Source organism: Ochotona curzoniae, unplaced genomic scaffold (genome assembly GCF_017591425.1).
Source record: "Ochotona curzoniae isolate NIBS_2020 unplaced genomic scaffold, NIBS_Ocur_1.0 contig_64, whole genome shotgun sequence".
NCBI classification, from domain to species: Eukaryota; Metazoa; Chordata; class Mammalia; order Lagomorpha; family Ochotonidae; genus Ochotona; species Ochotona curzoniae.
In genome coordinates, this window is record NW_024466502.1 from 7,910,922 (window position 1) to 7,934,833 (window position 23,912).

The following is a 23,912-nucleotide window of genomic DNA, read 5'->3' on the forward strand; positions in this document are numbered from 1 at the left end:
CTTGGGACCCTGCACCTGCATGGGACACCTGGAAGAAGCTCCTGGCTCCTGGCTTGGGATTGGCGCAGCACCGGCTGTTGCAGCTGTTTGGGAAGTGAATCATCAGATAGAAGATCTTCCTCTCTGTCTCTCCTCTCTCTGTATATCTAACTTTCCAATAAAAATAAACAAATCTTTTAAAAAAAATCATGCTGAGAGAAGAACAGGGAAATAGCCATGTCATGCATATTTGTGGGGTGTCACAAGGCGATGTGAGTGCGGGAGCCCTCTACTTCCAAGCCAGCGAGCACAGAAGAGCCACATCTGCCCGTTTGCCAGCTCCTCTCACAGCCTAGCTGCCTCCCCACTCGTGAGAGGGGCGTGCTGTGGAATCAATGAGTCACAGATGGAGTTGTCTGGGTGATGCAGAAAGCAGCACCACACAGAGTCTGCTAACGTTAAATGACTTTGAATATTTCTGATGCCAGCTTTCCATATAAAAAAAATGTGCTTTTTCTGACTCACAGGCTAAACGATAAACGAATCAGTCAGTTTACAAAGATGATTAAATCGAGTGTCTAAGTAACGAAAGCCCCATTGTCTTTGGAAATATTGGATTTATTTAAGATTTTTTTCAGAAAGTCTTGGGGTGGGGGAGGAGTTAGTGACTTACGTGCTTTCCAGTGGGAGCCCTTGGGAGGCGCGCACGGCTCTGCGCAGTCAGGTGAGCACTCCCAGTCCTCAGCAACAGCAATAACAAAGTGTGCTGCCACTCCCAGAGCCCGCACAGCCCGCACAGCCCGCACAGCCCGCACGGGCTGATGAAACCCTTTCCCAAGTCTGCATGCTTTTAACATTATTTGCTTTTACAGAAATCACACCCGAAAAATTATCAAAAAAAAAAAAAACTTTGTTTTACTTAATACAATCCTTCAATTCAGTGGTGTGTCACAGCATTGAGAAAGAAACTGAGACAGGACACAGCTTGACTGCACAGAAGTAAGCCGAGGTTGAAGCATGCAATGGGCAGAGCAGGGTGTAGACCATGCCAGGCGAGTCCCGGGCAGCTACGGGCTCTCAGCCTCCGTGCCCACTGATATCTCAGCCGGGCAGACATAGAGACTGAGAATGGCACTGGGCCCAGAGGATTCCTATACAGTCCCAGGTTTGAAATGTGTTTCTTTGATTCTAAATTCCTTTTTGCAAATGTGCAGGCATTTTTCTTTGTCATTTCCCAGCCTGGGAATCCATTGGAAAGCTGTCATCTGATCTATCACTTAAATTCACACTTCATGCTCCATTAAAGAAGATTCTATAGAGTAGGTTTTTCAAGTTGAAGAATAAAATCTTCCTGCCTTCAAGATTTGCTGCCTTCAAGAACCTTGATCTTTGAAATATGTTTTAAATGGACATTTACAATTATAACTACTCTAGTTAGAAGGTCTCCTTTGTGGAGAGGGAAGTGATGTTCTAAACCCATATCCATTTCTTGTGATCCAAATGAGTCGCTCATTTGCATTAAAGTAAATTTTATCTTGGGGGTTGAGGGGGCGTCCTCTGCATTTTGGATGAAAGGTCAGATGTAGTCTTATTAAATTTTAAAGGAACTTCATAGTGGCTTCAAAGTCCATGAAGTGCTTGTATTAATGTTGATTTCCTCTGCCTGTCCTGCCCTTTCCAGTAGAAGTCCACACACCCTCTCACGTTCCCCTTTCTTTTTTTGTCCGTTTGTTGCCGTGGCTCGGATTGTGGGCTGGGCAGGGAGATGTGATCAAGGTGACGGTGATCAATGGTGGTGGAGTAAGAATTCAATGAGTTTCCTCGGCTACACCATCTGCCCCACGTTAACGCCCTCTTCTGGCCTGGCTTTCACTGAAGTCTGACAAACTGGCACATCTAGCACCCAGGCCAAGACAGACTATGCCCTAGCCACTGCCTCTTGTCACCTTCCCACCCACTCTAGGCCGGCCACTTTGCTGACGCATGCACATAGACCAGTGCTGCAAGTATGTTTTGCTTAATACCAGTGGATCCCACCAGTGTGTTGTAAGATACTCCTGTGTCTTGTCTAGCTCCCTCCACTCAGCATCATGTTGGGAAATTCACCTGCATTCTATGCTGAGTTGTAGTTTGCTCCTTTGAATGGTTAAGTCAACCACTACCGATGGGTACATGGTAGTGGTTGGTCCTCTAGCTCATGGCGCTGCCCTGGGCATGTGAGAGTTTGGCTGTGGTGTAGGTGTCACCCATATTTAAGAGGTATGTACTGCAGGGGGATTTGCAGGGCCTTTGAGTGTGTGTGTAGCTGCTGCTTATCTGGGAATAGCGAAGAGAACTTGGGAACTGTGATTCAGCAAGAGGCCTAGTAGTAGCCAGGGACCAGCTGTGTGGCACAGTGCAATAAAGCCAGTACCTGTGACACAGCTGCTTCATTTCTGGTCCAGCCCTCTGCTAATGAGACTAGGAAAGCAGTGGAAGACTAGGAGGGGACCCAAATGCTTGTGCTCCTGCCATCAGCATGGGAGACCCGGAGGGTTCCGAGCTCCTGGTTGTGGCTGAGCCCAACTCTAGCCTTTGCAACCAGCTGGGAGTGAACCAGCAGATGGAAGTTTCCTTGTTCCCTTGTCTATCTCTTGGTCTTTCAAACAAAATAAATAAATCTTCTAGAGAAAAGGGAAAATGTATTTGGTGAGTAAATCAGTAGTTGGAAACTTCTTTGTTCTGTGTGCCAATTAAATAAATTAAAAATATAAAAATTATAAACACATGTAAGTAAGGTATTTCTTTAAATGATGGTATGCATATATATACTGATGTTATTTTCTAGAATAATTGATTTAATATAACCTACCATATCCCCAGTGTCTCTTTACAAAATTTTATACATCTGAACTTACTCTGAACAGCCCTCAATTCATCAACAGCAAACATCAGTTCAGGTTACAATCTCATAGATTATGGTTTGGTTTACTATAGTCCACATCTGTACATTTGTGCCAGGAAAAAGTGAAAACTTTATATGCTTATCTGTCTATCCTTTAGGATATACTTCAAGTCTTTTGTTTTATAGTTGTCTGCTAGGGAATTTAGGTCTGCCACCTGATCCATTCAGTGATGCAGTGAGCATTTTCATAGCTGACTTTCTGTTGAGTACAGTGTAATGTCAGGCACAGGGGATGGATAATGAATAAAACCCCATCTAGTCTTCATGCTCAGAGCTTCTGGTCTGAGGAAATAGGGCTGTTAGTCCTAGAGGCCACATGGTGTCATTTCCAATGACAATGTGTGCAGGAGAGTTAGTGGTATGCTTCAAGTTCATGATCCAGAAGCTCACTGGGAGGCCATTGGACGCAAGGTCTTTACAGAAGGAATTGGGATGAGGTTGAAATCCAGTGATCCAGGCCCACGTAAGAAAAAGCAGAGGCAATCCAGACCCAAAGACACAACGCTGGGAAGAGGACCTGGGAGTGAGTCGGCTCCAAGCCAAGGACGCCCCGAGCCAGGAAGAGGCTTGGGCAGATCCCTCCCTCAGCCTTGATAGGAAGCAGGGCCCGGCAGACACCTTGGCTTTGGACTGACACCTCCAGGAGGCCAGAAGAACCCATTAACATTGTTCTGAGCTGCCAGTCTAGTGCAGCTGTCACAGGAATCCAATACATATGTGTTAGGTTAGTCTGTGAGGAACCACCACGAACTGCTATGACCCTCACAAGCAGGGGTAGGACTCAGTTCAACCTGTCATGTCTGAACAATCTTAGAGAGACTTTCTCTGAGGAATTAGAACTGCCATCTGGAGAGTAAAAGTTGGTGAACTTCATGGAGAGAGATGAGCCTCCAGCGGAGGCCACACTAGGTACAAAGGCCCTGAGAGAGAGGGTCCAGAAACTTTGAGGCCTCAGTGAAAAATGTGACTGGATCCTAGTGGAGCTCTGGCAAGCTGAAGCATCACTTACAGGGAGGGATGAAAACCAGGCCTTGGGTCCCAGGCTGAAGACGGGTTTTAATGCCACGTACTGACCATATGATAGAAGACAGATTAGAAGCAGCTCAAACAGGCAGGGAAGAGCTAGCAGGTGCAGAAAGCTGGGTGGCCTCCTGGCCTGTGGAGGCACCATGGGGGATGCCAGGATTCAGGAAGGGGCTCCATGCTTTCGCTTCACTGACATGTCCCAGCTCATGCCAGTACCTTTAACCCTCGTGTCTGGCATACACAGACATGGAATTCTCATAACATCTGTGTACCAGACCTTGTGCATTGAGAGCGCTCCTATTATTGGTCATACTCATGCAGAGCCATTGTACGGCTTGAAAAGTCTGCTGGGAAAGATGTGGTATCTTTGTTCTCTCTGCTCCTTCCTCTGCACTCCCAAACGTCCCATACCTGTGTCTGCTGGAGTAAGCCTTCTCTTTTACTGTCATTGGCAGTTTCTAGAGCCATCCCCCGGTCACAGAGCAGAGACTTATCTGTCTGTTCATCCCAGAACTGAGCATGGCACATAGCCTATGGGATTTGAATTATGATGACAATGTTAATGTGTAAGCAAATGGCAGGACCAAGGCAGTTAATTACTTGTTAATTATTTCCGCTGTGTCTTCTCCGGCTGTTTTTGGTCTGATGCAATGAAGTGCCTTACTTTCTCTACTCCACCTTGAGTGAACTGCCTTCCTGCCTGTGTTGCGTACCACTGACCTCGTCCCAAGCCTCTTCTTACGTGTGAAGCCACCCTCCTCACTGCCCACATCACTTGGGCATGGAGGACTCTAGCCATGGGATACCCTCTTGGAAGACAGGAAGACCCAGGAGAGCAGTGCCTCCTCCCCTAAACAAGATTCTTATCTAAGATAGAAACCCAGAGACCACCCACCTCATGAAGCAAGCAGATGGCTGTCGTGCAGTGTTTGTCGTACAACACAGAAGTGTTAGAACAGTTTCTGCCATGGAATGGGAAAACCAGAAATTGAGCCCCAGACCCAGCTGTACAGTGGGTCCATCCATGGCATTGAAATTGGGGTGTCCCCCAACTCTGCAGTCACATTCTCCTTCTGCATGGCAGGGAGGGCTTCCTGCTTTCCTTCCTGTTATCAAAGTGGTGCTCTCTCATTCACCTATCTCGGTGCTCTCTTTTCCACCACGTCAGAACCAGTTGTAATGATGCGGCAGTACAAGCCTACCCAGAAAGTGGGCCCTGAGCCAAGGCCTTTGAGACTGCTTCCTTAACACCCCCAAAAGAGGCCGGTGGCCTTGAATGTTCTTGTGAAAGGAAGGGAGTCAGTGCTGATGGAGTTCGGCCTGGGAAAATGGAGCAGAGCAGGAGCGGGGAGGCTCTGTGGAACCTGCGAGAGATCTGGGATCAGGGGGCTGGTGAGCCCCATCTACTCCTGCAAGGGAACCCGCAGAGGAAGCAATAAAGGAAAGGAATTCTGCCAAATGGCCCTGGATTTCTCATATGAATCTTGGCTTCCCTGAAGGCCATTCCGTAGACACAGAATTACGCGGTAATGAGTAAATCCATGAGTTCACTCATTTGGCCACCTCTCCCAGATGTCATATGGCATTTAAACTTGATCATGCCAAGACTCCTTAGCCATCAAAGAGATTGCTGTGTGGGCTGAATGTTGTTTTTATTTTGAGCTTTTCATTAAGATCACATGATTGATTTTCTTGGTAGTTGTTGCTCTTGCTAAAATTTCCCCCTTGGCATGATTCTGCAGCTTATATTTTTATCTTTGATTCTTTTGATTTCTGGTTCTAGCACAATATGTGTAAAGCATTTTTTGTGTTGAAGAGTGATAGAAGCTTAGCTATGCAAATGAAACATGAAATGAATAGAAGTTTCTGTTTGGGAATTAAAGATTTCTGATTGTGTACTTGGTGGTTGATGAGTCAAGTTTTAGTTTTGCATTTTGCCCCCATAACTCAAAAAAGTTTTCTTACACCAAGTGCTGTGTAGTCAGAAGTGTTTGCTGGTCCTTTGCTGCCCTCTACTGATTCCTTATGGAATTATAGTTCAATTCTAAAAGGAATATTCCAAAAATTGTCTGATACTGCAAGTTCCACTTTTTCATTCCTGCCTCATTTTGTTTTTCTTCTTTAGCTGAAGCAAAGTGAAGCAAATGCAGATACAAAAGAAAAGCTTCCTCTGCGCCTACGGATCTTTGAAAAGTTTCCCAACAGACCACAGATGGTGAAAATCTCGAAGCTTCCTTCGGACTTCACAGTTCCTAAGATCAGGTATTGGGGTCGCCTCGACTTGCATAGCTGCACTGTAAAATTATCATGTGGGTGTGAGTCAGCCCCCTTTAGGACTCACGTGGGGTGTTTCCGTTGCTCAATCACTGCTTGTACAGCTACTCTCCTTCTCCGTGCTTGCACCACGGACCCCATTGGAGCAATACGTCCGAGCAGAGGCCTTTTGCAGAGAGAAGTCAGCTCCCTGGGCGGTCTCCGTCTGGGGTGGGGTCCCTGGGGCCCTGACATCCCGGGAGGTTTGGGATGTTGAGGCCAGAGGAGGATGAAAGGACTGTTGAGCCAACACAGACTCACCAGCAGCCACATCTCCCCTGAGCAGAGCAGGAGTGAGCCTTCCGCGTTCCCCGAGGAGCCGTGGTTGAATTTTCCGCTAGTTTTTCCCTGCAGCTGTGCAAATGCGTGGGAGAAGCTATAGAGCACCTTTTTTCATAATTAAAAAGAGTTCTATTTGTAGCATAACATGTTATAAATAGAATATTACAATTTTTTAAATTAAGAATAATTCTGGAAGCCCCAATGTAGGAGATGAAATCTGTTGTTGTAATGTTTGAAATTCAGTTGAGCATAGGCTTGCTTTTCTGATTGAAAAAAAAGCCAAATAGTTCAGTCTGATCATTTGCAAGGCCACTTTGTTTTAGGGATCAAATGGGTGGATTTTTATAGGGAGGGGAAACCTTTACACAGAAAGTGGTCTCTCAGGGGTCTTTATGGGGAATGGACATCTGGAGACGCACTGATCCTTCCAGCTCTCACGGGGAGAAAATGCATCTTTTTACCAGAGCTAAATGGAAAACTGTACAGTGCTGCTGGGAAGTTCTCTGAGGGCTGTTGGGGTTCAGTTGTTGTAGTGAACGGGGGTCACTGTGGAGCCGGGCAGCCCCCCTCAGTGATTTGCTAACTCGAATTGCACACCCCTCACGGTGTGCGCTGTCTCGTTCTCTGTGGTCCCTTGTCTGCTCTGTAGTAGCTCAGGCAAAGGTGTCAGGTGTTATTGCACGCTGACTTCCCGTGCTCACTGTTACTGATGGTGTGTGTGTGTGTGTGTGTGTGTGACCATGCATTCCATTTGCTCAGGGAGAGCTTCATGAAGCAGTTCATTGATCGCCAGCAACAGGATGGCTGCTGTCTCTTTCGAATTCTGCCTTCGACCTCCTCTTCCTCGTGCGATCACCCCAAGCGTGCAGCCATCGAGGACAACAAATACATCGATCAGAAAGTAAGCACATGAGCCGACTTGGCACACGTGTGTGTCTCACAGCCAAGACCAGGTGACTGTTCAGCGGTCCTGGGCTCCGTGGTCTTAAAAGAATAAGGAAGAGAATCCATAGTAAAAAAAATCCTGAGCCTGACATTTTTCATTTGTTTTGGAGATTTGTTTGTTTCTTGGAAGGCAGAGGGGTCAGTGGAGAGAGAGGCCTCTGCCACACAGTGCTTCATTCCCCGGGAGACTACACAGCCAGGTTCGTTTCATCCAGGCCTTCCGTGTGGGTGGCATGGGCCCATTCCCCTGCCTTTCCGGCACACCAGCAGACAGCTGGATTATCCCTGCAGCAGCCAAGAGTAAAGCCTGCACTCCAGTACAGCATGATGCCAATTTCACAAGCGGCAGCTGAACCTACTGTACCACATTGTCAGTCCCAAAGTACAATTTTTATATTTATGATTTGCAGCCTTGATTTGCTGCAAGTCAGCTATTGGGCCATGTCACAGGGCAACCATGTCACTTTGGATCCTCTGAGAACCTCCCAGAGTGCATCCCCCTGAAGCCCATCCGCCTGCAAGGGACCAGGCTTTACATAACTGTTGTATCAGGGACAACAACTCCAGCAGCTTACTCTCGAAGCTGTCCATGAACTCCGTTTATGGGGCTCTGAGCATGTGGCAGAAGTGACCGCTAGGAGTGAGCCTCATTTGTGTTCTGCTTGGCCTATTTCTTTATCATTTGCAAAGTAGATGGGACAATGCCTTTCTTAGATTCCAAAGTAAAATATCCACTGGGAATCACATGCATATATACGAATCAAACTTAGTTAACAGTTTTATAGAAGTTTACATCTCCATTGGCTAATGCTGAAAATGACTCAGGGCATAAGATGTGTTGTAGCACAAGCAGACACAAGCACATGTTTGTATTTCTGCTGTGGGGTTGCGTTGATGGCTAGGCACCACATAATGACACTTGAGTAAAAGCCGAACTACAGATGCAACAGCAATCCACAACATCCTGTGGCCTGGTGGCGTCAGAGCTGGGTCGTCCCTGTGGCTGCCTGGCAGGAGCGCCCTGCAGCGCATTCCTCAGAATTGACCCCTGTTGTCAAGTGGCACGTGACTGTGTGTCCATTCTGTCACGTCCTCGGCAGCAATTCGGCGGCATCATAGGTCAGAAAATGACAGATGACAGAGTTTGTAAAAGACTGAACCTTAGAGCTTACAGAAGCATCACATTTACTTACATGATTTCATGTTCAAATCCCAGCTCATCTTTAGTTCCATAAATCATTGCTGCTCTAGTCTTATTGCTTGTAGTGAAATCTGCTTTTCTCCATCATCATCATCATGCGAGACCCTGTCTTTCTCCTCCCCCAGCCCTGCCTCTCCCCTCTCCTTTTACTTTCTCCCTCTTCCAGTGAACACCCCAAATCTCTCCTCTATTTCTCCCCCAAATCTGAAGTTCACTGCTGCAGTTCAGTCATTGGTTGTAGGTGGTCAGCGTGATGCTTTTCCTCAGAATCCATTTCTCCTTTCTCGGGACTTTCCCTTTTTTTCATTGGCTCACCTACAGCTGTTACTGCTCTGTCTTATACGACTGTGGGTTAAAGATGACAAATCTGATGCCGATATCACTTGGTATTTTGGGTCATTTGAAAGTAACAGCATTTTTGTTTGGTTGCTTTGGCATGCAGGCGGCTTTTGGGGGTGCTTGTAAGGCTTTCCGTGTGTCTTTGCAATTGGGAAACTTTCCCTGGACATCCGGGTTCCATGCTCTCAGCGCCTCTCCAGCCGGGAGTCTGCTCTGTGGCTATCTAAGGAAGTTTCCAGTTGTTATCTGTTTAATTACTACTTTTCCACTTTAGGGTTTCCCGTCTCTCTCTTCCCATCTCCACGTGTCTTTGCTCTCCATTTTGAGATGTTGTTCAGACTTGGTGTTCCGGCTAAGACCAGCCTTCTAAACTTTCAGTGACAAATAATGGTCTACAGCTATTCATTCCTCTTAACTCCTTAAAGGCATTTCCTTTCATTTGGGAAGCAAACGCATCACCTCTCCAGTTTCAGTTCCCCCAGTGTGTTACCACGTCGTGGGAGTGAAGGCTTATTTGCCAGTAGATAAGCAGATGGCAGGAGCATGACTGAAAGCTGCATTGAGCGGTTTTCACTTTGTTTTGTTTCCTGGTCTGTTTTCAGGTCTGTGTCAGAATACCCAACATTGGGTGATTTGCTGAGAATAGACATTTATTTGACTCACGTTTCTAGAAGCTTCAAGTTCAAGCACAGGGCAGCCTTATCTGCTGAGCTTCACATGAGGCTGTCCTGTGGACTCCAGCATGGCAGAGGGCATCACTGGGTGGGAGAGCACAGCAGCCATGCAGAGCCACTACCTGGAAAACCCGTGAATCCCTAAATCACCCCCGTCCCACTCACCGATCACCTCCAAAGAGCCTACCCCCAATACCATCGATAGATGAACTGGGTGCGAGAGCTCAGCTTGCAAAGCAGGCTGTGAGCCAGTGGGGGGTGGAACTCCACTCTGGCCCCTGCTGTGACCGCCAGCAGAAGGACCAAGTAGCAAAGCCCCAGGGACTGTATCCTGTGGGACACACTGACAGGAACTATCAGACCCTGAAAGTTTGGTTTTTCTCTCTCAAAGGAAATGCAGCATTTCTCTTAATTTTGGACAAAATGTTTTGGTTTGTTGAAGGAATAAAAAATAAAAAGAATCTTGGAAGATGCTTGTTTGGGGGAGTATAAGAAGAAACTTGGACTTACCTTTTTTTAAAAAAAAAGATATATTTTATTTTGAAGGTTAGAATTAGAGAGAGAGAGGGAAAGATCTCCCATCCACTGGGTCACTCCCTAAATAGCCACAATGGCGAGAGCTGGACCAGTCCAAAGTTGGGAGCCTGGAGCTTCTTCTTCGCTCTCATGAGGGTACAGGGGCCCAAGGATTTGGGTCATCTTCTGCTTCGTTCCCAGGCCATTAACAGGGTGCTGGATTGGGAAGTAGAGCAGCTCGGACAATTCCCGGCACCCATTTGGAATGCCAGCCTGCAGGTGGATTGGCCTGTTATAGCACTGTGCAAGCCCCGGTCTTGCCTTTCTGTATCCTTCAAACTTTTCCTACAGTCTCCTGATAGAGCCAGCTCCAGAGAAACTAAAATGCCCCATCTGCTTTCTCCAAGGTCTGTATTTGCTGCGACTACTTTTAATCTCTTCATTTAATGATTATGTGTAACTGACTGAAAGATAAAAGCTGCAGCTGCATTCTGTGGTTTTACACATGAACCTCCTAGAAATATAATGAATGAGCTTGGTGGTATCCAAATCGCTCAGTGTTCAGAAAAGGTGAGAATGAGAGAATGTTTTAAAGACTGTGATTAGTTCTTGTCAGTAACAGGAAACACTGCAAATGATGGCTGGTCACCCTTCCTTCTGTGGTCACATGGTTGGCCATTTATACATGACCACAGATGAAATATTAGCTATGCCTGAGTATATGGATATCTCAGAAACTCATGAGAAAAAATTAAAGACAAATTTGTTTAGATGCAAACATTTTTTGAAGTCGATGTAGTTCTTTCATATTGTGCATTTTCTATCAACTGTTGAAGATCCTCCGGTGGGTGAATTTCAGACAATTTTGTGCCAGACTGAGAGTATCTTTTAATTCACTTCCCCATGGATTTCTTGAAGCATTCTCTCAGCATCCAGCCTCCATCCTGTGCTCCGTCGTGGGAAGTGGGAGGCTCGGGCTGCACCTGCCAGTCCCCTTGGCACCAGGCCACCCAGCAAAGGGAGCAGCTGGGAGACTTCATCTCTAGTACTACCTATTCTCTCAAAGTTTCCATCTTATTTATGTCAGCAGAAAATGAGAGGTAACTCCTTTCAAGGGCCTACTTGTTCCAGATTCAGCTCGCACCAGGTCCCAGCATCTTCCCAAAGCCTGGGGATTTGTGCTTCTTACAGAAGAGGCTTTGAAATCCCTCCCAAGAGGATTCAGTGACAGAAGGCTGGGAGAAGGCTTCTTGGCACTTGGGTTTTAAACAGGAAAAGCATTTCCATTTCTTGTAAGATACTCTAAGCCCCCTGCAGAGCGAAAACTGTGACCTGAAGAAGCCACATCACCGTGTGCTCCTCCTAAGAAGCAATTTTCGAGGATTGAGACATTTCCATCGGAATGCCCCTTGCCCTTGGAAATGCCAGACCCGGGAGAGTGCTCTGCACTGACCCCATACCTTATTAATTCAGGTGCTTTCCCTTCATGAGTTCTAGGAAAGAACTAGAATATGAAGGACCTCTTATCAGTGATTGTCACAACATCAACACAGTGAAATACAATGTCTCCTGGACTAGCCAGGCACTGCCGACCCCCGCCATGCTAGCCAGGGCCACCGGGCTCTGGCAGAACACCAGGCTGCCCAGGAACATGAAGAGAGTGAGTTAAGGAAAGGCCACACTCACTGCTTCCACCCACAGGGCTTTGATCCAGTACTGCAGAAACTCAGAAGCCCGTCTCAGGCCGGACTCTCCAGGGCCTTACCTTGGCTTTGAACAGGGCTAAGTGACTCCCCTGGCCACTCCATTTGGCAGAGATCCTGTTTCTAAAAGCAGTCCTAGTTTGATTGCAAAGTTTATTCACCTGTCCTTTTCCAACAGAAAGCAGAAATGTCCATTTTTGGCTTAACTTTGGCTGGGGCCTGTCCAGGTCCTGGCAGAACAAGGACCAGGGCCGCCCTTCAGACAACACTCTGAGTGGTGACTGTCACCTTTCTCTTCCTGCTCACCCGCCCCTGCGGCTTACCAAGAAAGCTGCTTTTTCTTGCAAATTAAAGGACAAACCTGCCCACTGGGAGCAGAGTTCATCTGGTTGATAAGTACAAAGTAACGAGGCAACAATTCTGGCTCATTTTGGTTTTTAATTTTTCTCACCTCTCCCTCTTAGACCTGGAACCAAAGGTCCCTTGAACAGAGCTCACATTAGCGAATGGAGACTTGAGTTTGAGCTTCTAGGAATCAGGAACTAAGCAGCACATCCGGTTCCAGCTCATCAGGGTCAAGCATATGGCTGCTGTGTTGTCTCCCGGCAGCAAAACCTGCCCTGCTGTGGAAACACACGTGACCCTTCCACAGCCACAGTGGTCCACGGAAAAGGAAAAGGTGCAATGTCCCCACCCTGCACCTGTGGCCCGGAGGTGCTGGGTATGACTGTCGGGTGACGCGGGAGAACACAGCCCAGGAGGTAGTGCCAACTCTCCCACTGGATTAAAGACTACAGTGTGTGTTAGCTTTGCACCTGCCTTCACAGAAGTTTATGATGCCCTAAATCAGGTTAGAAAAGTTTCAGGATTTAAAGCACACCATGGGAATCTATCTTTCGTCTGAAAGCAGGGATGCATGTTCCATTGTTCTCCCACGTCTGTATGTGATATGATATGTGTACGTGCATCCCTGCTTTCAGACAAAAGATGGATTCCCAATGAAACTGTTGGACATGTGTAGGCAACGGGATGCTGGACTGTCTGACATTGTCTGTACCAGCAATGTCAAGGTAAACTTAAATAAGAGACTGATAGGATTATGATTCCTTATGAAGGACTACACCATTGTAGTAAAATGGGGAAAATCTGTTGGGGTGGGAATTTGGGGGGAATCCCAGTCTATACAAAATTGTATCACATAATTCAAAATAGAAACTGTATTTTAAAAAGCACACCATGATGCCATCTCAGCAAACAGGATAATAATATCCACCCACAAAGAGGAATGACTTCTCTTGAATGAAAATTGACCTTCAGATATAACCATCTAATTGAGTACCAAGTATTAATTGCTGATCTGTTTTCCTTACGTGGCAGGAGCCTGGTTTGTCTTCTGAGTTTGATTTTTGTTGATATTTCAGTGCCCGTCGTTCAGCCCCACTCTGAGATCCTCCAGAGGTAAATCAGATTGTTCTGGAAAGGTGCCCTCCTCACAAAGCCTTGGTGATTGCCACATGTCATTTGCTGTGTGATTATGGAGTGTAGGGTGATTCGGTCTATAACTCGTCACAAGGCAAGCAAGTTACTCGGCCTGATCTATAATTTGCAGGACAAACATTTATTTTCTTGAAAAGGGAGAGAGAGAAAAACCACCTGTTTTCATCCATAGGGCTTTTCCTTCCTGAAATGAATAGTGCAGCGCCCCTTCAGTACGGGTCAAGGCGCACTTCCAGGGGAGCCCGGGACAGTGTGTGCGATGAGCGCCCGGCTGGGTGCTGAGTTTTCACAGATCCGAGGCACACAGCCCCGTGTGGGGAAACAGTCATCCTCGCAGACAGAAACCCTGGACATCTCCCCCTCCGCTCAAACCTGCACCAGTCGGCAAGCCACGCCGAGAGAGCTGACCCAGAGAGCTGCAAATGGAACATTTAAGATATCAGTGATTGTTGCAGAAGATTTTTGTAAGATTTATTGATTTTAATTGGAAAGTCAGATATATAGAGAGTAGCAGAAACAGAAAGATCTTCCATCCCTTGGTTCACTCCCCAAGTGGCTGTAACAGCCAGAACTGAGCCAATCCAAAGCCAGGAGCCAGGAGCTTCTACCAGGTCTCCCATGTGTGCGCAGGGTCCCAAGGCTTTGGGCCATCCTCGACTGCTTTCCCAGACGACAAGCAGGGAGCTGGGTGGAAGTGGAATACCAGAACATAAACTGGTACCCATATGGGATCCTGGCTCATGCAAAGCGAGGACTTTATCCACTAGGCCACTGCACCAGACCCTGTAGTAAATTTTTGAACTCAAAATATAACTCTATACATATATACTCTTTTTTCATTTAAAAAAAATAATGTGTTTATTTCAGAGGGTCACAGAGAAGGGGAGGCAGAGAGCTTCCATCCACTGCTTTACTCCCCAGATGACAGCAAGAGCCACACTGAGGCAGCTTGAAGCCTAAAGCCTGGTGCTCCATCCAGCCATCCCGTCTAGGTGGCAGGGGCTCCGAGCACCTGGGCCATTCTGCCGGCTTCCCTGGTGCTCAAGCAGGCAGCTGGCCTGCAAGCAGACATGCCAGGACTAGAACCAGGACTCCTAGAGGGGGTGCCAGCATCATCTGGAGCCGGGCCCTCCCTACACTGCTGTGGGTGTTTGAGGACTGCTCTCTCTATGCAATGTCCTGAAAAATACATGTTTATACTTTCAATTAATATGGAAGTAGCAATTCCCTACCAATGATTATTTTTGCAGAATGTTTAATTGTATAATCATATTCGGTCTGGGATATAGGGAATGTGTTTTCAGTGCTTGGCTGTGTGCTCCGTGCTGGTCACGTGGGAAGCAGTCCGGGACCGGGCGTCACCTTCCTGTATCAGGGCAGGCTCCAACCTTGCACTCGCTCCGAAGGTGGGACTAAATCTGTCGTTCGAATTTATGTTTTGCTCTGTGTTTCAAACTTTCTTTTTTCTCGTCTGAGTGCAGTTTTACTGGTAAATTCTATTTCTCCTTCCATGTTACACCAGTCTCAGTGTGTGCCGGCTGCCACTGGTGATAATGTTTTTGTAATTTTACCTGAAGTTCAAATGCAGTTTCAGCATAATTAGAGCTCGAAGGCAGCTTCCCTGCATTCCCAGAGTGTCATGCCTTTTAAATTCACAAGCACCCACACTGTTAAAAGCCTCTGACATTTTCCCCGGAAAGGTAAATCCACACGTCTTTTTGTCTGCGGATTTTCAGTCTTTCCATGAGCTATAACCATAGAGTCAGTTTTACATTTTCCACAGTTATTATCTGTGTGGCATGTACTTGTAGGTTCTTACTGTTAAGCATTGCCTAGTCAACACATCTGGTTGTTTTAGATGTTGAAGCTCCCGCCCCCTGGCTCTGTGGGTCAGCCGTCGTCACTGCATGGGGCGTGGGTGAGATGGTAGAAATTTGGCTGCGTGCGTAGACAGACCAGGCTAGCACCTTGCTCACTAAAGCCCTGTCAAAGGGTTCAGATTAAAAAAAATCCGTTCAGTTTCAAGTCATGGAATTTCAGTTTTGCAGGAGTTTCCAACAGATCTAATAAACACGTTAAATTTCAAAATAGGCATTTCTCCTTCCTAAGGGTTAATACACTCACTTTTGTGATTTCAAGGATTAACTGAGTAAGAAAAGCATGTAGAACAGAGAGAAGATTAAAAACAGCCTTCAGTAGGAAATTAGTTCATTCTTCAAATGTGTTTTGAGCAGCAGTTGGGTGTAGCGCTCAAGGATGGAGGGAAGTGCAGCAGGCTGGGAATGCCCTGGACCGGCCCCGCAGGGAAGGGCCTGTTGAGCTCTGAGGAGCGAGGGCCACGCTCCACCCAGACCACCAGTCTGCGTCTGCTGGGTGAGCAGGAGCCCATGGGAAGGAGGGAGATGGGGGGAGGGTGCTGTGCAAGCACACATGCGTGCTCATGTGGATGCGTTTATAATTTAATTCTTAGCTGTTTCCCCAGGGTTCTAAACTGGTAATGGTGAGATGACCCAAGATAGGAATATCTTGATCCTCATCAAAACCACCTTTTCACAAAATCCAAACTTTAAGACACATGTCAGCGCCTGTGACGTTATAGTGATGGTTACTTTTTTAGACATTGTGATAGGGCTAAGGTAATCTCACTGCCAAATACAGTAGTCACCTCTTCAGGTTCTTTCTTTCTAAATTTATTGTACAGAAACACTTTGCCATACACATAATGTGTCGTATGCACATCAGGGCTCATTTTCATCTCATGGTTGTATGACAAATTTGAATGCAGTCAATGAAGTGTCGCCTCAGCCTACGTCATGTGAAGTAATTGCCTATTTCCAATTACTGTACTTTGTGTGTGTGATGTAATCCGTAAAGTGTGAAAATCCCATGACACTTTGGGACAGAGGTGTTTCTGTGGTCTGCAGCCACACGTTTTATAGCCACCTTCCCAGTTACTAATCTGTTAGTATTTTCAGTTAATAACAGGAAAATAGGACCTCAGACAGCTTCGTTAGCAACAGAAATATATCATTGATGCTTCAAACGAAACACGGTGTCTAATATGTGTGCTGCTTCTGCAGCTGCTGCTCCGATTGCGAGCAGTGCCTTTATTCTGAATGTAGTTACCAGCAGAAAGTCCAGGTCCTTAATAATCACATGCAACCTCCCAGGGGAATCTTCCAGATGGATTCTATGGTTAATTCCAGGGGACGGCATAATCGAATTAACATTCTGTTTAATTGAAACTTGTGATGCACCCCTGACTTTGAGGAAGCCCTACGTGCAAGGCATCAGTATTGTGTCAGTTCTAGATTTACCGGGTTAGGGGTTGACTGCTCTCCCAAAGTGCCTCAGGCTGACCTAAGTGAAGTCTGTGGTATTTGTACAGATCTTCCAGGTCGAAGAGATACTCTGTTCCAGAACAGTCCAGAACATGTCTTTATAATACTGCTGACCCCTGACATGCCCATAAAAAAGTGGTGAAAAGATTTGACCACTGAAACTGTACAATCCTAGTAACTCCACAAGGGGTTTTCTGGCTGAGCAGAGGCAGCTTAATTTTTCTGAATATCAAATTTCTCAGCTGGAAAAGATAATAATCTTTGCTGTGAGAATTAGTTTGAAGGTGAAATGTAGTATATTTCCACAATACCTAAAGAGTTTATTTGCAGCAGCTTTAAAATATATCTGTGTTGGACATTTATACAGTGCTTTGATAGCACTGTTCCAATGTGTGTGTGCCAAATCTAGTCCTGAGTCCTAGCCATTTATTGAATCACAAAATACAAACACAAATCAGTGTCCTAGAGACAACATTATTTGGCAAACTGTAATCAAATCAGAATTCCAATTATAAGACAGTGACAATAAACAAAGACACTACACATTTGGAAAATCAAAAATCACTCTGAAATAGCTTATGGTGGAAAATGTCAACAATAGAAATGAGAAAATATCTAAAATTGTAGGGAGCAGCAAAAGACATTTTAGGCATAAAAATAATAGTTTTTAATGTATATCTGACCGAGGAATAAACAGTGAAATCAGCTAACTTTCCAAGGAATCAACTCACGAATTTAATGAAAAAAATCACCAAAAAAAAAAAAAGAGAGAGAGATGGCAAAAGAAAGTAAACAGTAAAGATAAAAGTATGTGTTAATCAAATTAGGAGGAAGAAGTTGATTAAAACCGGAATTTTCTTCCTTGAAAATCCTAAGAAAAGTGACAAATCTATATGAGAATTGCAAGAAAAAAATCAAGCCTTCTGGAAAGATGAGAGTAACAGACATATTCCTTCTGATCTTGAAATATCACACACACATACACACACACACTCCAGAAAGGCTAGATAACAAAACCTAAATACATAGACAATATTAACAACAAAGTGGGCAAGCCAGAACTTTCCAAATCATGGCTATAACAGACAGATCAGTAAGCCAGAGATTTTCACGATGTTGGTGTCTATGGGGAGGAAGCCTGGGTGAGTGGCAGCATCTAAGTGTCTGAGGGAGACAGCAAACCTTCTTTACTCAAGCAAAGCAGTGGAGCCTATTGGGAGGACCACCCAGGGACAAGAATAGCAGGGCAGAGAGCAAACCCAGGTAAGATGGAGGGAGGAGGCGGGAGAGGCAGGGAGGAGTTGGGGACACGAGCTAAGGCAATCCAGACAGAAAGAAACGGCCATGTTTGCTTGCATTGGTCCAGTTTATCTTGCTGTAAGAAGCCACCTGGCATTGGAAATGTTCTTGAGAAAGCAGCTGTATTTGGCTTGTGGTGTTAGCAGCAGGTGGTCTTATTTATTTATTTATTTATTTATTTATTTATTTATTTATTTATTTTTTATTTTGACATTCTTTACGTAATTAGGGTAAGAAGGTTCAAGGGCTACAGGAAAGTGGATAATACTAGTATGTTTTCCATATTGTTACCTTCATGTTTAAAGGGGGATATTAAGGGAGAAGGCCCACCCAATTTCCCACCCACCCCAGGTCCCGATGTAGGGTATGCTCTGAGGTTCTTGCTCAAGTGGTTTTGATATTTCAACAGTTATGAATCGCTGCCAATCTTGCCACTCCAAGCACTATGAGGTCTTTGAAAAATCCACTGATTGACATAGTCCATCATAGCTTAGATGGTTGGTTGACCTGTCTTCTCTCTTTTCTTCGTTAGGGTTCTGAGTCCAGCATTTAGATTAGGAAGATCTCCAAAGAAACTTCTTGTATGTGCTAACAAGTACAGGGCCTGGCACCATCCATCGCTCCAATCAGCTGGTGGTTGCAATTGCTGGGTTGGTTCTGTTTTCACTCCCGACTTCCGCTGGAAACAATGGGTGTTGCAGTCCAGCCTGGTTCTGCCCCGCACATACTTGGCCCTCACATAAACCAGTACATGCTAGTTGGAGCGACCCGCAATAACCCCCACCAGGCCCGCCCCCTACCCTGGTTTGCCAGTATGTGTAGCAGTAATCCAATCTGTCCCACACCCCATTCCACCCCAGCCGCTGTCTTAGTTTTATGTCCTCCCGTGGAAGTGGTAACCCAAGAGGGATGAGCCCACTCTTTCCCTCCCAGGCCTCTCCCACTCCCAGATTATGCACTCTCCAGATAGTTCTGTGGTTTGACTTGACAGAACTAGCCCCCAGTGCCATGCCAGCTTCTTCCAGCTGAACCTGTGGCTAAGCCCAAACAACCCTCTCCCATTCTAATTTTGTTTGCACCAGCTGAAAGCATCATGGCAGGTGGTATCCTGGGAGCCATTGAGACCCCAGAGACGCTAGAGAGGCAAGTGCCAGGCCTGGCCTCTCACATGAGGGTGTGCCCCCCCGTGATCTAATGATTTCCCACTGGGCTCCGACTCTTGAAGTTTCAAACCCCCCTGTTCTGCCACCTGGGAGCCGAGTCTCTGACACAGGTGTCTTTAGGGGCCAAAGCATTAGCAAGCCTTGATACTGATCAGTTGACACCACAGAAGGAAGTTCTGAAGTTAACAGAGAAATATTGCCATGGTTGCTCCATTTCCAATTCAGCTCCCTGCTAATGACCTAGGAAAACCAGCTGCTGGTGGTCTGCCAAGCACATGGGAGATCTGGAGGAAGTTCCTGGTTCCTGGCTTCCACGTATTCCAGGCCTGCGCATTGTGGCTGTCCAGGACAAAGCAGCAGCTAACGCAAACTCGCTCTCTCTCTCTCTGTAAGTCAGAGTTTGAAGAAAAAAAAAAAACAAATCTTTTTCTTTTTAAAAAAAAAAAATGTTATTGGAAAGGCAGATTTACAGAGAGGAAGAAAAGGATCTTCCATCAACTGGTTCATTCCCCAAATAGATGCAATGGCAAGAGCCTATGTGAAGCCAGGAGCCAGGAGCTTCTTCCGGGTCTCCCACATGGGTGCAGGGTTCCCACAACTTGGGCCATCCATCCACTACTGCTTCCCCTGGCCACACGCAGGGAGCTGGATGGGAAGCGGAGCAGCGAGGACATTCAAATGGAAGATAAGTCTGTTGAGCTACATGCTGCCCTGTAAATCTTTTTTATTTTTTCTCTTTGTTTTTTGAGAAGTATTGAACTGTTTGGAGATATTTGCATAATATGAGCATGAAAAGTTACCAAAGTCCAATCCCCTTCAAAACTTACTCCAAGGAAGAAAAACAAAGAAATTGCATCTCCGTAGACAGTGAGAGAGTGTCGTCTAAGCCTGCCACCAGCAGCTCCAGCCCACGTTCTGCTGCTGGATGACTTCATTACCAGTCACCGGAACAGCAGCATCAATGTGCGGTGGGAAACTCAGAAACACGGTGCTGAACTCAGCTGAGAATACAAGCGAGAATCCAGGAAAGGACTTGAAGGGATGGGGTACAGCCAATGATGCCCTCAGACAAAGAAAGTGACGAGGAAGTAGAAAATGAAATCAAGAAAGTGATGCAAATGATTCCTAAGAAAATGACAGATGAAAGAAAGGCAACTCGTCTGTCCTTGGAGGCCCCGTGAGCCCGAGCGGAGCGGACTGGCACAGCAGCACTGGGTGTCCCTGAAAGAGAAAACGCCGGAACCTACAACTGCAGGTCCTGGGAGCGTCAACCTGGGAAGCCACTAACACGATACACACTGGATCGATTTCAGAAGTTGAAGCTCAAAAGCAAATTATGCTGGCATCTAGTCCAAACCAGGTCAAGGACGTCAGATCATCCTCAAGTGGCAAGACCATATGCCAGAAGCAAACAGAATGACACGTTTAGGAGACCCTGTGCAGCTCGGATTTCTCACGTCCAGAGAGACGACATTCTTAAAGCGACACAAGAATGGTTACCAAGACACAATCAAGCAGGCACTGTGTCTTGCACGGGACATCGTTCCTGTGGCTCCTTCCTAAAGAAAGTACTCAAAAATACTCCACGACACAGACATCGTAGCAGGTGGAGATATTACTCTGTAAACGTAGTGTCCAGTGGGCCTGGCGCAGTAGCCTGACAGCTAAAGTTCCTGTCTTACATGCACCAGGTTCCTATATGGGTGCCAACTCATGTTCCAGCGGCTGCACTTCCCATCCAGCTCTCTGTTTGTGGCCTGGGAAAGCAGTCAAGGACAGCCCAAAGCCTTGGGACACTGCAGCAGTGTGGGAGATCCGGGAGAAGCTCCTGGTTCCTGGTTTCGGATCGGCACAGCTCCAGCCATCGCTGTCACTTGGGGAGTGAATCATCGGACAGATCTTCCTCTCTGTCTCTCCTCCTGTATATATATCTGACTTTGTAATAAAAACAAATCTTTTTTAAAAAAGACAAAGTTTTTAAAAATCCACATGAGCACATGAGCCATCCAAGTAACGTGTCCTTTTTGTCCTTCAAGCTTAAATAGCTATACAGTTTGAATTGATGTTCCAGGCTCCTAAATTCCCTGTTAAATTGCACGATTCTGGAAATGTCTTCCAAATTCAAAGTTTCAAGCTTCAAGGTGTTCTCTCTGTGGCGCTTGAACAGATAGATTTAACATTTGTTGTCAGAGAGTGGTTTCCTGGTAGTGTTGAGTGTTTTAACTTTATAAACAACCACCAAGAAAAGTTTATTTTCAACTTTTGTTTTTTTAAAGGTGAACCCTATTTGAATGTGTCACTTGTGAACTTTCGAAAGTAATTATAGATATATATTTTACTGACAGAATGAGTACTAATTGCTGGCTCCTTTCACATCTGTAATTGATGACTTTAGATCTAAAGTCTCCAGCTGGACCTTACGTGTTTTGGTTGTTTCAGGCACTTGTCAGCTTCTGTCAGAGCCACGAGGGGGCACTGCAGAGCAGCATAACACTCAGATCCTTGTGCTCGGATCATGCTTTGCTGAAAGAATGCTCAGCCTTGGTTGTGGTGTGTCTGGGTGAGGGTCTTTTTGGGCTGAATCTGTTTGGAGTTCTCTGTCCTTCCTGAATTTGGCTTGCCCTTGTGTCCCCCGAGTCTGGGAAGTTCTCCTTTACAATTTCATTAAACACCTCCAGCAATTCTCATTTTCTTTCCATACCTTCCAGAATTCGACTTTTGGATGGTGTCATTCATTTCTTGTATAGCCGTCTTGGTTTTGATCAGATTTTCTTCCAGGAACTTTATTAGTTGTGTGTTCTCATTTTGGTTTTCTTCTCCAGGTGCTGCTCTTTCCTCTGCAGCAATCATTCTGTTGGTAAAGCTTGATACCATGTTTTTCATTTGCGAAATTTCATGTTGGACCTGCTTAATTTCTGTGATAATGTTATTTTTGAATTCCTTAAGCTCTTCGCAACGCTTCTCACTGGCTCTGAAGAGTTTCATGTTTTTTTTTTTTAAGTATTCCGTATCTGGTAGCTTATATTCCTTATCTGATAGACTTGTTATACGAGAAAGCAACACGCACCCCAGTGTTCATTGCAGCACAATCAACAACCACAAAAACATGGAAACAACCTAAATGCCCATTAACAGAGGACTGGAAATAAAAAACTGTGGTTCATGTACACTATGGACTACTACTTGGCTGTTAAAAAAATGAGATGCAGTATTTAGTGGGCAAGTGAACCAAACTAGAGCTCGTTATGCTCAGGGAAATGAGCCAGTCCCAAAAGGTCAGATATCATAAGTTTGCTCTAATATAAGGTAATATGATGCCAAATCTAGGGATATTGCATGTGAATCTTACTCTATGTCACTTCATACTTGCCTTTACCTTCTGTAATTAGATCTTGTGATGTAATTCATTAATCAACCATCCCTAGGAGATTGATTGTTTATATTCACCTGAGATGGCCAGTGTCCCTTTTTCTAGTCCTCATGCTGACATCGGGGCCCTGGGGTAGGAGAATGGACTCACAACAAAATGACTGACAGTCTGCTACATGGTTGGGAGACACTCCACCGGCAGCGTGATGGGCTTGGGAAAGTTCACGGTAGACGCCCATAGTGAGACTGGAGGGGAAGGAACTTGGGGGAGGGGAAAAGGAGACCCCAGCACCAAATAAACTGTATCCAAAAAGAAGGAATGCTTCAGCCTCACCCAAGAGAAAACATTGAGGGGACAACCACTCTGTCATAGTGGGTCTTATTAGGAAAAAGAACAGCTAAAACATATATCTAAATAACCGTCTAGGGCATCAAACTGATGTCCTTCCTTGTTTGAAGACCTTCCGAAGCTGACTGTGAGATTCTCCACTGTAGTATTTATTCATCTACTGCTGCTACTGTCACTTAGAGTAATTGTTCTTTCTAGCCATGTCCGTTTGTACCCTGGGGTTGTTACGGTGTTTGTTTACAATTGTTTGCAGACTGAGGGTCTGTGGCTTTGCATCTCTGCGATCTAACCTTTAAATCTGGGTCTGTTGTGCTTGAATTGCCACTAGCCCCTGCCTGCATTGTCCCCACCCTCCGTGTATGCACCTGTGTTTCTTCCTCTTGCCCTGCTCGGGATCCAATAGCACAGCACGGATGCAGGTTGCTTGTACCAATTCACTTGCCTACCTGTGTGCCTCCCACTTCATCTGGCACCCACTGTTGCCTTTCCTATGGAAATCTTACCCATCCTTCACAAGCCAACACAGCCTGCACTTCTTACTGAGGTCTCTGTTAACTATGCTGGGCATGCTTTCTCCCCCTGTTCTGCTTCACAAACAGCTTTATGCTTTCCCAACCAGTCTCCAGCACCCTGCCCTCCAGAACTCCTGTGTCCTAACCCTGGGATTAACTCAAGGTGAGAAACCCAAAACTCAGCTCCCTCTTTTGCTTCTGTCTCCAGGGTCCACTACATCGATTCTGAGCCCAGGAAATCTAATTCAGTCTGTCGCTCAAAGCATCCTGCATCCGTTGTGACCTGTTATGTCTACTGTAATGATACTTTCTGCTCAGTGTACTGGCAGCATCCCTCTAGGGACACTCATCTCTGTTCTGTCTCTACTTTCTTCTGCCCACTTGGGCTCCGTGTGCACATGTCATTAGTCTAACTTCTGCCAGCAGCCAGAGCTGAGCTTAATCAAGAAAATCAAGCTGC

At 45.9% G+C, this 23,912-nt stretch overlaps 1 protein-coding gene across 1 annotated transcript in view; it reads left to right on the forward strand.

Moving 5' to 3' along the window:
- Positions 1–23,912, forward strand: part of NALCN (sodium leak channel, non-selective) — a 287,262-nt gene that overhangs the window by 200,992 nt on the left and 62,358 nt on the right. Inside the window, exons 16-17 of the mRNA XM_040991012.1 lie at positions 6,075–6,211; positions 7,304–7,445. Of these exons, the coding sequence (XP_040846946.1) occupies positions 6,075–6,211; positions 7,304–7,445 (279 nt within the window). The remainder of the gene's footprint in view (positions 1–6,074; positions 6,212–7,303; positions 7,446–23,912) is intronic.